Source organism: Euleptes europaea, chromosome 6 (assembly GCF_029931775.1).
Source record: "Euleptes europaea isolate rEulEur1 chromosome 6, rEulEur1.hap1, whole genome shotgun sequence".
Classification (NCBI taxonomy): domain Eukaryota; kingdom Metazoa; phylum Chordata; class Lepidosauria; order Squamata; family Sphaerodactylidae; genus Euleptes; species Euleptes europaea.
Window position 1 is genome coordinate 23,283,287 of NC_079317.1, and position 12,320 is coordinate 23,295,606.

Sequence of the window (12,320 nt, forward strand, 5' to 3'; positions counted from 1 at the left end):
TTTGGCAACTTTTAGGTGCCAATTGTATTTTCCTACTGTCTCATTGGCCTTTTTTCAGTGTTTTGATGCTGGTTTTACTTTTGGTTTAATTTTTGTTTGTTTAGTGGCAGATTTTTAAACCAGTAACAATATATGTTGTACCTCTGCATTCTGAGTTCCTTCTTTGCAGTGCTCAGAGATCTCCATTCCAATGTGTATGTGACAAAGGGAGCTTAGACTCGTGAAATCGTATACCACAAAAATCTTGTTGGTCTCTAAGGTGCTACTGGACATGAATCTAGCTGTTTTCCTGCAGACCAGTATGGCTACCCTATGAATTTACTAGGTTTTGGGAAGGCATTGATGGGATCAGAACAGGCACATTTGGGAGATCCAAAACTCAGATTGGTCAGATTTGGATCACTCCATCTCTCGCTGGAGAAGCCCTGTGGTTCAGAGAGGTAAGCTGCAGTACTGCAGTCCAAGCTCTGCTCACGATCTGAGTTCAGTCCCGACGGAAGTCAGTTTTAGGTAGACGGCTCAAGGGTGACTCAGCCTTCCATCCTTCTGAGGTCGGTAAAATGAGCATCCAGCTTGCTGGCGGTAAAGTGTGGACGACTGGGGAAGGCACTGGCAAACCACCCCGTAAACATAGTCTGCCTAGTAAATGTCGGGATTTGAAGTCACCCCATGGGTCAGTAATGACCCAGTGCTTGCACAGGGGACTACCTTTACCTTTTACCTATCTCTTGTTGGAAGCTGAGTTCTCAGTTTATCTTTGTGTGTGGGTCTTGGACTCTGGTTTCTAGTGCTTGGTTACTATATTGCACATTAGTTTTGATGAATTAATCGATTGCTTGAAGTAACCTAAGGGCCTCTTCTTGCCTTATATTATTTAGCCACAAGCCCATGGTTTTAAGTGTGGACCTAACAAAATATCAATTCCAAAAGCATGTTGTGTGTCTTGTTTGGATATATTTCTCGGAGTGCTGGTGTAGGCTGTGGCTCCCAGTCAAGCATGCACTCCATTTCAGACCTGGGTTGGGTGATTTATAATGTGTGAAAGAAGAAACGGCAAATAAATTTAGGTGCTTGAGGCAGAAAATCCAAATGGTGCTCCACAGCAGGGTGATGAAATTGATGGACAATTTGCCCTTGAATGATAACCCAGAAATTCAGGTGAACCACTAGGGATGTCAACTCCGGGTTGGGAAATTCATGGAGATCAGGGGCAGAGCCTGGAGACCGTGGAGTTTTGGGGAGGGGAAGGAGCTCAGTAGGGATGTGATGCCCGAGAGCCGGCCTTCTAAAGCAGCCCTTTTCTCCAGGGAAACTGATCTCTGTTGTCTGGAGATCTGTTGTAATTCTGGAGGATCTCCAGGCCCCACTTGAAGGCTGACAACCTACGCTCAACCTTGCCTAATGTGCCCCAGAGTATTGTTGGCCATGAATGAAGTAACAGTAAGTATTCATCATGTTATGCAATTTGGTATAATTACCCACTGAGTTGTAACTTCATATTTCAGAATTTCAAGTCACTTTTCACCATAATTAACAAGATAAAAGACAAGCCCATTAAAGATAGTTGCATAGCCCACAATGGAGAAAATTATAGCACAAATGCTGTCTTGTTAGATAGGAATAGACTTTTAAGTTATGCAGTGTGCTGACAGTAGCCAAAAATAAAACTGAAATGAGAGGATATTTGGTTTTTTAAGAATGTAGAAGCAAATGGTATTGTTCCACTCTTAACAGGATTTCTAAAGGCATGTCATTAATTTTTGTATGACATCAATTCGTTTGAATTAGAAGGCACTACATTCTGATGTGATACCAGAAGAGGTGTTAGGGTAAAGACAAAAAGATGAGTTAATTCTTATATGTGTGGGTGGTTGTGAAGTTCTGTAAAGTTGTTCCCTTTTGCCAGCATGGCGTAGTGGTTAAGCGTGGCGGACTCTAACCAGGTGAACCGGGTTGGTTTCCCCACTCCTATACATGAAGCCTGCTGGGTGACCTTGGGCTAGTCACAGTTTTCTCCCAACTCTCTCAGCTCTGCCTACCTCACAAGGTGTCCATTGTGGAGAGAGGAAGGGAAGGCAATTGTAAGACATAATTTTTCCTGTTTTTGAAACCCCTCTTGTATGGATGTAGAGGTTCTTTGCATACATGCATGGACCTTTCTTTAGTTCCAACTTGTGTTCTTCATATATGTCTCCACTAAATCTGCATTTGGTGTTTTGTTATTTGTGCTAGCTGGACCTAGATTGTAATATGGGTATATGAAAAACTCCCAAGTTCATCAGCACCAGCAGGGCTTATCTTGGACCTCAATCAGTCCCATGCTTGTTAGCTTCTCCCATATCAGGGCCCAGAGGCTTGCCAATAGATGTACTGATGGCCACAAGCATACATGGCTTTAAAAGAGAGCCAGCATGGTGTGGTGGTTTGGAGTGGTACGCTCTGATCTGGTGAACCGGGTTGGTTTCCCCACTCCTACACACGAATCCAGCTGGGTGACCTTGGGGCTAGTCATAGCTCTCTTAGAGCTCTCTCAGCCCCACCTATCTCACAGGGTGTCTGTGGTGGGGAGGAGAAGGGAAGGCGATTGTAAGCTTTAAGTGGTAGAGAAAGTCAGCATATAAAAACCAACTCTTCTTCTTCTTCAATGGGATTAGACACATTCATGGAGGATAGGTCACTGGTGACTAAAGATGACTTCACATTTGAAGTCAGTAAACCTCTGAGTAACAGTGCTCGGGGGCAGCATCAGGGGAAGACCTCTGTGCTCTGTTGTTGGCCCTCCAGAATAACTGATTGGCTACTGGTGAGACAGGATGCTAGATTCTCCTTCTTTGAAGGTTTTAGGAAGAGTCTCGACAGCCATGTGTCAGCAATGCTGATTCTGTGAACATAGGCAGATCATGAGAGGGAGGACAAGAAGGGTTGCGTCAGTGTTTGGCTCACATGGTCTTTTCTTACATGCCCAGGGAAATGCTGATTGTCACTTTGGGGTCAGGAAGAAATTTTCCTCCAGGCCAGATTGGAGGATTTTTTTTCTGGTTATCTTCTAGGCATGGAGTAGGGGTCACTGGGATGTGGGCAGCAGTTGTGAATTTCCTGCATTGTGTAGGGGATTGGAATAGATAGGACCCTAGTGGCCCCTTCCAATTCTATGACTCTTCTTTGAGATGGACCACTGGCCTGCTCCAGCAAAATTGATCTTATATTGCTTGGACAGAGAACCACGCCTACGTGCCAAGAAAAATGGTCTGGCATCTACCACTGTTTGGCACCCATGCTAGGGTTTGCCTGCCTCTGCTACAAGAATATTTTTGTGCTGCATTGGACCAAGACCCATCTGGTCCAACAACATTTATTCCTCAGGTAGAGCATGTTCCTTTTAACCCCCAGATGAACTCATTGAAGAAGAAAAATGTTGCCACCAAGGCGAGGAGGGGCAGGAAGAGAGAGCTTCTGTGTTTCTGCTGCTGCGGGTGACATAAAAATCCAAGTAGGGAGCTCATGATTAAGCTTAGTAGCCTCTAGAAATAAAAGAACATGTGGTTAAGTTATTTTTCAATTAAATTAGGCTTTGCGATTCTAATCCAGTGGAACAAGAGGGCCTATTTTTAGTAAATAACATCATTTTATTAAGTGGCAGCCCAAGCCAGTGCAAATCCAGATTTTTTTAAAAAAATGTTCAACTCAACTGAGGAAGTGAATTTTCCAAAACTATTAAAACTGGTCTTACGGGTAGTATAAAATGGGGGATAGTATTCTTGTAGGAGAAAAGGCTGTTGAACGTTGTTTCTCAATATTATTTCATCAGTTTGTATTTTTGCTGTGCTGCAAAGGGAAGGTATAGGTCAATTTTACTTGCCCGTGGTTTCATTGGAAGAGTCTAGAGCCAGCCTGGTTAAATGGTTAAGAGTGGTGGACTTTAATCTTGAGAACCAGGTTCGATTTCCCCACTCCATCACATGAAGCCTGCTGGGAGACCTTGGTCCAGTCACAGTCCTCTCAGAACTCTCTCAGCCCACAAGGAGGCAGGTAATGGCAAACCACCTCTGAACGTCTCTTGCTTAGAAAACTCTATGGGGTTGCCGTAAATCAGCTGTGATTTGATGGCACTTTCCGCCACGTTGCAATGTATTTTTTAAATTAACAGTGTATAATCTCACCTGTAACAGATTGGCCATAGAAACAGGTCTACTCTGGAAGAGGGGGGAAGCAGGAGTTAGTCTGGTGAGCTCCAAAGTTGCGCCTGATTTGAACCATAAATAATTCATCTTAACTTTGATATTATGCCCATAAAGCCAACAACTGTGGAACAGCCAGTTCCTGTTGTCTTCAAGGAGTAATGGATTTCACCCACTGAAATCAGTGTATCTTGAAATGGAAGAGGTTCCTATCAGAAATACTAAGGGTTTTTAAAATTATTTTGGCTATGAATTCATGCCTTAGAAAGGTTTTCAGGAGTAAAGAGTGTTATCAAAGAATGTGCCGTGCACCCCTCAGCAGCCAGGTGAGACTTCCTTTCTCCTGCCTTCATAATTAGATTGACAGATAGCCAGCAAATTAAATATTGGGTCAACGATCTCAGCTGTTGTTGCATGCATCCGAGAGACTGCCCACCTCATTTTTAAAGTGGTACATAAAAGTTACGTGTGCCCCCCCCCCCCCGGTTCTTTGTCTCCATAATAACTTTATGAACATATACTTTTTAAAAGCTGCAAAGTACTTTGTTTTTTGGCAACAGAATGGGGTGGGGTGGGGAGCAGCCAATCCATGTCATGTGCTGCCAACTTTGGCGCTAAACTTGCAGAACATTATTTTTTTCAAAACTCAGCCATGGAGAAGAAAGGTATCTTGGATGAAACACAAAGAGGATGCTTTTGTCTCACTCCTCTGAAAATGTTTTTTTTTTTTCCCATCCAAAGTTACACTCGTTTGAGTTGCTTTCCTTGAACTGCTGTTCGGGAGATAATTTTGTTCTGGGATGGAGACAAAAACAGGGCTCTTCAAGAGGGAAAGTCAAATATGGCTTTGTTCCTTTCACCCATCAAAATACTTAAGATCAAAGGAAACATCCTCTTCATGAATGCATTCCTAAGAAATAACTTTGCCGACTAACATCTGAAGAGGCTTACTCTTACTATCCAGTGGTTGGTCTAGTAGATTTTGTATACCAGAGAGCTTCATCCCATTTATATGCTTCACAAAAACCTTTCCTTTGATTTTAAGGTAGGTAGTGGTAATATTTAGCATTAATATTTCATTTTAAAAAATGCTACACGTGCAGTTTCTTGATAATCCTTACAGCAGCCCTATAAGGTAGGTTGATAGTATTATTCCCCTATTGAGGATGTCACTGATATTTGGAGAACAGTGACTTGCCTAAGACCAACTAGTTTGGGCTAAGGGTAAAATTTGAACCAAGGACATCCTCATTTGTAGCTGTCTCTTAGCCACCAGGCTTCTCAATGGGAATGTGGAATCTTGCAAGGCAATATAAACCATCCCACAGTTATGATAAATAATATCAACTCACCTCTTAGGTTGTGGTAATGGGGGTCCTTGAATAATTAGGGCAGGGCTGTGGCTCAGTGTTAGAACATGTGCTTTACATGCCCAAAGTCCCAGATTCAATCCCTGGCGCCTCCAGTTAAAAAGGATCAAGTAGTGTACCTGATATGAAAGGGCTCAACCTGAGACTCGGGAGAGCTGCTGCCAGTCAGAGTAGACAATACTGACCTTGATCGACCAGTGGCCTGATTTAGTATAAAGCAGCTTCGTGTATTGTGGTCACCTGTTTTCAAGCAAACAAAATATGCAATAACTGGTCTCCATGTGTTGATTCAGATTGTCCCATTTAGAGAAAAAGTTAAACCCAGGTTGAAATAACTACAAATAAAGGTAGTGTGAATCAGCCATAACCAATGTGGATACAGGCTGAACCCATTCAGCGTGTATCCTCCTACTGTGCCCTAGTTTAAACTCTGTCAAAAACTAATGAGGACTTTCCTTGTGTTTACACCTATCCTCTGGAATAGAGCCAGCATGGTGTAGTGGTTAAGAGCAGTGGTTTAGAATGGTGAACTCTAATCTGGAGAACTGGGTTTGATTCCCCACTCCTCCATATGAGCGGCAGACGCTAATCTGGTGAACCTGGTTGGTTTTCCCACTCTTACACATGAAGCCAGCTGGGTGACCTTGGGCTAGTCACAGCTCTCTTCGAGGTATCTCAGCCCTACCTAACCTCACAGAGTATCTGTTGTGGGGAGGAGAAGGGAAGACGATTGTAAGCTGGTTCGATTCTTCCTTAAGTGGTAGAGAAAGTCAGCATGTAAAAACCAACTCTTCTTCTTTTTCTTCTTCAAAGCTGCAGCCTTCATAACATAGTTTCAGACCTTTTCACTACACTGGGGCCTGAAGGAGGGATGGGCAAACCAAAATGCTTCCAGGAGGCACAAACCTCTTGTAGGGGGGTTGCCCTCACCAAGAGGAACAGATGATGGAATGCAATGGCGGCGGCTGTCAAAGAGCCTCAGCAGCTGACTTCCAGCAACAGCCCCGCTGAGAAAGAAATGTTGATTGGCAAGTTTTAGCTTTTATTACCTTGCTCAAGTAATTTCCCTGAGCAAACGAGCAGGAGATATTTACTGAGTGAATGAATGAGAGATATAACTGAGACCCTGTAGGATGGCAGTCAGCATTGTCTCTCCATGATGGGGAGCTAATTGCTGAGGCCAGGCCTGTTGAGAAGTGTCGAGGAGGAAGAGTATCAGGGAAAGCCCAGACCATCTATTTTCCCTCCCTCCCTCCAGCCTTTCATGAGACATCCAGGGCTTGGGTAACCCAAGATAGCATCCCTGCTGCCCTCACAATAGGGTTGCTCCTGGTGAGCTTGGACTATTGTCACCGTGGAAACAGAACCACTGTTCTCTGGTTCTCTCAGGATGTCCTCAGCATGGAGGAGTATGGAAGACAGACATGGTTAGTGGTGTTTGGGGTATGGGTGCTGCTACGACAAAGACGGTTGAATGCCCTTGGCCATGAAGATGTGCTCAAATCAACAGGGCATGGCTCAGAAACAGATTACAGCCTCCTTGATTGGCTGTCCAGAAGGAGCAGCCACAGCTAACCTTAAGAAGTGTATGTGGTGGGATGAGTAGTGATTCTGGGCCTTGCTCAACAAGCAGCTGGTTCCATGTCTATACATATAACAAGGTGATAAGGGACCATGAGAGGTATGATTACCAACCTCCAGGTAGGGTCTGGAGATCCAGAATTAAAACTGATCTCCAGATGACAGAGATCAGTTCTCCTGGAGGAAATGCCTGCTTTGGAGGGTGGACTCTACAGCAGAGTACCCTTGCTGAGGTCCCTCCCCAAACCCTGCCCACCCAGGCTCTACCCCCAAATCTCCAGGAATTTCCAAACCCAGAACTGGCAACCCCATCTGGAGAAGATGCATCACAGGTAGGGTTGCCAGGTCCCTCTTCACCATTAGTGGAAAGTTTTTGGGGCGGAGCCTGAGGGTGTGGGGTTTGGGGAGGGGAAGATCTTTTTTTAAAAAAAAAATTTATTATTTTTTTAATAATATCAGAACAATATGTATTATATTAATTTAAAAAGATATAAACATTACTAATTTAATCAATGTCAAAAAAATATTGACTTCCCCTCCATCCTCCTCTACCCATTTATACTCTTAATACTTCCCTTTGCATATATTTTCTAATTTAAATCATTCTTTATCCTAGGATTATGTCATATATTTCAACATTTAAAAACTAATAGTAACACGCTTATATAAACCTATACATTCAGATGAATTCGAATCCTTGGATATTTGCTAAGGTAAATTCATTTCCACAATACGTTCTCTTCAATGCCATAGAGTCCAATTGCCAAAACGGCCATTTTCTTCAGGTGAACTGATCTGTTAACAGGTGGAGATCAGTTGTAATAGCAGGAGCTGTCCAGCTAGTACCTGGAGGTTGGCAACCCTAATCACAGGCCCCTTGCCTTTGGTTCACAAAAACCTGGAGGCAGCTCTGATAGATTTTACCATCCAGCATTGTCTCTTTTTCTCAGCACAGCATCAAAGTGAAACCACCTCCAAGGTTTCCTGAAATGTTGATGCCACACCTTTAGATTTCTCTTTGTCAGGGGCAGACTTCCTTATTTTAAAGAAAGCCAAAACAAAACTTTGAAGTGTGGTGGTGTCCTGGGTTTGACACTGCAGCTTCTTGTGAGATTCTGCTTCAATTTTATAAAAGTGACCTCAATCAATCAATCAATCAATCAAAACCTTTAATGGCATATAAATATAAACGTGACCTTAATGTCTTTATGAGCATTTTATAGGGTTATTTCGATTCTTTAAGCTGCCTGGTTGATTTGTCATCATCTTGAAAGACAGGATATAAATAAAATGCTGGTATGAAACAGACTTGGAGTGTGGCTGTCTAAAGCAGCCCAGCATTTCAGCTCTTGACCCCTGCATTCCTTCACCTCTGCAGAAACCTTGTTTTTCCTAAAGCAAAATAGAGTATTTTGCATGGTATATGTTTCTCCTCTAAAGTTTCTGTTGTCTTTATGGAGCTTAGAAGTTAAACCCAAACCAGATCGTTCTACTTTTACTGCTTATGTTGTTAAATTCTCCTAGCGAGTGTTACTTTTTTCTGGCAGGGGGCCGTGGATTTGTGAACAGGCCTGGCTGTATGTTGTGTGTAATTATAATATTTATAATCTTTTACTGCTCTCTAGATGCTCAGAAAATTCTCAAACGCAGATTCGGTAATTTATATGCCGAAGGGTAGATGTTTTAGATTTGTACTGACTTTCTTGCTGCGCCTTTTCACGAGAGTAAGGTGCAAAGAAAGCCATGGTCCATGCAGTTTATGGAAACTGTATAACATTTATGGAGTCTGTACAGTGCTACAAACTGGAATGGCTCATGGGCCTTACCAGTGTTCGGAATTCTACAAAAAAGACCAGGAGTGGGAGAAAGGAAACAAATGTGTGAAAAATACTAACAGGACGGTGTACACAGCATCTTCAGAAATGTATACTTGCTGAGGAGTGAACACTTGCATCGGCTACAAAGTTCAGTGTGGTCAAGCACACCGTGCCATAAGCCGTTTTCTGAAATGCACACCTGTGCTGTGTAAAGCGTACATATAAAAACATAATGTGAGCATGGCACACATTTTCATAAAACCTGTAAGAAAACAGGTAAGTTTGTCACACACAGAGGTGCGGTCAAGCTCAGGTTTGCTGGTGTGGACTGTCCCAAATACCTCCTTCCAGAAAGAATTATATAGCCGCAGTAATGCAAATTCCACCGTTAACCCATAGTATGCCAAAAATATGTATTTTGGAACACATGAAGCTGCCTTATACTGAATCAGACCCTTGGTCCATCAAAGTCAGTATTGTCTACTCTGACTGGCAACATCTCTCCAGGTCTCAGGCAGGGGTCTTTCACATCACCTACCTGCCTAGTCCCTTTAACTGGAGAGCTACAGCCAGGCGACATATGGATAACTCCCCCAGAAGCTTAGTAAAGAAGGGGAGGCAGGGAAAGACATGGTAGAGAAAAGCTGCCCAGGCCAGTTATTTACAGGGAAATCTTAAGAATGCTTTATTGGGAATAAGGTAAAATAAGGTTGCCAACCTCCAGGAAGAACCTGAATATCTCCCAGAATTACAACTGATCTCTAGCACACAGAGATCAATTCCCCTGAAGAAAGTGGCTGCTTTGGCATGTGGACTGTATGGCATTATATCCTGCTGAGGTCCTTCTGCTCTCCCCAAACCCTGCCCTCCCCAGGCTCTACTCCCAAGTCACCAGGAATATCCCAGCATGGAGTTGGCAACCTTTTAGGGTTGCCAGACTGAGCCTGGCAACCAGTCTGAGGGTGTGTGCATATGGGGTGCCGCCGCAATCATAATGACATCACTTCTGGGTCAATGGGTAGCTCTAGGAATTGCTGGGAACTCTATGGTTTTACTGTAGAATTTCTGGCAATTCCTAAAGTTGTGAGTGTCACTTCCACATTATACCTAGAAATGATGTCATTGCGCTCATGACATTGATGTTTTTAATTTTTAATTATTTTTAACATTGACTTTATCCCCCACAACTGCTCCAAGCGGCAGTGGGCAATGGGAACTGAGGTCGACCCTTAGTCTGTAGTACAAGAAGTCCACGCTAGATTTCATTCCCCTGCCCTTTTAAAGAGCTGTGCGTTTTTGTTTGTTGATTCTTAATACCAGCTTTCCCTCTTCAAAGAATCTGAGCACTGTCTTCCTTTCTTTTTGCAGTGGAGAGGGAAAATGTACAGAAAAGGACATTTACCCGGTGGATAAATATGCATTTGGAAAAGGTAAGAGAGCTAAAGAAGAGTGCTGAAATTATGTGTGTTGGCCTGTATTGTACCACTCCTCTCAGCCAAGTTGGAAGCCTTCCAGCAGCCTTGGGAGCCTATCTCCGAGGGAAATGGCTCAAAGGCTTCATACTTTGTTGAGAGGAGCAGTAGGATACAGGCTATTACTTCTGAAAAGTGAGATCCATGAATGCTTCAATATATATTACTTAGTGTGGACGATTACAATTACTGTTCAGCATTCAGTGCACTTCAAGTAAATTACCATTGTTATAATGTGACTCAAAGGATATTAAAGGTGTCTGTGTGTATTTTAATCCTGCTCTCCTCTCTTCACAGTGCAGCCCCTCTCTGGAAGTGAAAGATTTGTTTGTTGATATTAAAGATGGCAAAATTTTGATGGCTTTACTGGAGGTTCTCTCAGGGCATAATCTGGTATGTATATTTTTTTTAATAACGGTCATGGTCAGCTTGCTCTGTGGAAGGAGGGTGTGGCTTTTGTCCACCCGAGGCATGTTACTTCAGGGAAGAAATAGAAATCCTTTATTGTAAAGGAGCTCCATACTTCGATAGGAAAGGAAGAACAGGAATTCTACCTATCTATCTAGGCTAGTGAGGGATTGCAGCAAGCCCATCTTGCCCGCATGGCAGTTAGAAAGAGAAGCTGTAGGAAGAGAAGAAGTAAGCCAGAAGGCGGGAAGCCCTGTGAGTAGCATTCTGGGTTAACAAAGAGATAGCAGTAGAGCAGAGGAGAGGAAGGATAGAGGAGCTGATCTATGTAGTTTGCTGTCTGAAGTACTTGCATGCTCTGTACAAGGGAACATTGCACAGTCCTTCATTTCCAACAAAATCTGTCTGGAGAAGCTTCTCACAGCCGAAAGACCAGATCAGAAATGTATCTGGAGCCAGTGAACCAAGTCTTGTATGTTCTAGTTGCATTGTTAATAGAAATTGCATGAACACAGTGTGTGTTAAGCTTTAGCTATGGGTCATGTTACACTAACAGCCGCTGTCCCACTCATGTTTTGCACCAAGTTCTTTTACTTAGTATTACATCATAAATCGATCGGACTCTTATTTGCTTTCTAATTTAATCTTTCCGGCTTGTCTTACATCTGACTGGCAGTCTTGCAAGGAGGATAGGCATCCTCTTGGCAAGTTCAGCTTCCCTTCCCCCAGGCACTTCCCCCACCCTCCCTGGCAGACACCAGTGATAGGAATGTCAGGAAGAGAACCTTGTCATGAAATGGACCCAATTCCTGCAGTGAGGTGTATCGTGCTATACAGCGTGGGGGTGAGAAATTTGCTTAGGGGTTGAAGCATTCCCCGCAGCAAGATCCATGTATGGACCAGCTCTCTAGAAAGTACAAGGAGTCTTATTCCATTAAATACCAGCAGGGAATGGGAAGCACTGGGGCTTATGCATGATCTGGCATGCAGGACTAACTTCATATGTGCGCTGTGTGAACATGCATTGGGAAGATGCAGCCAATCGGTGTCTTCATGTAGTCAAAACTGGCTCACATGTATTATCTATAGGAAACATTAAATCACTGAAAGTGTGCTCTCCCCCTCTCTTTTTTTAAAAAAGCCTACTGTTGTAGTTCTTTTTAAAAAAATAATTTTTTTATTATTTTTCTATAGCAATCAAACAAAGTATTCAACAATCAATACAAGTAAACATCAGAGTATAGATTCTAATTAATAATTGTTGAAAATACATCCATATATAGATAATAAAAAATAAAATAAAAAGACTTCCCCTACACCTCCCTCAATCTTATCATTTATTTGTTATCTCCTTTGTTTAAGATTCTAATCCTAATATTATTACAAACATTTTTAAACATTTACTATTTCATTTACCTATTTTAAAGTAAAGAGAAAAAAAAAGAAAAAAGAAAAAGAAAAAAAGAACAGATATAAAAAATAGAAATAAAAATG

At 42.6% G+C, this 12,320-nt stretch overlaps 1 protein-coding gene across 1 annotated transcript in view; it reads left to right on the plus strand.

The window, feature by feature from the left end:
• The window catches only part of CLMN (calmin), an 88,156-nt gene that overhangs the window by 45,255 nt on the left and 30,581 nt on the right, over positions 1 to 12,320 (plus strand). The window contains exons 2-3 of the mRNA XM_056852258.1: positions 10,315 to 10,376; positions 10,716 to 10,811. Coding sequence (XP_056708236.1) covers positions 10,315 to 10,376; positions 10,716 to 10,811 — 158 coding nt within the window. The remainder of the gene's footprint in view (positions 1 to 10,314; positions 10,377 to 10,715; positions 10,812 to 12,320) is intronic.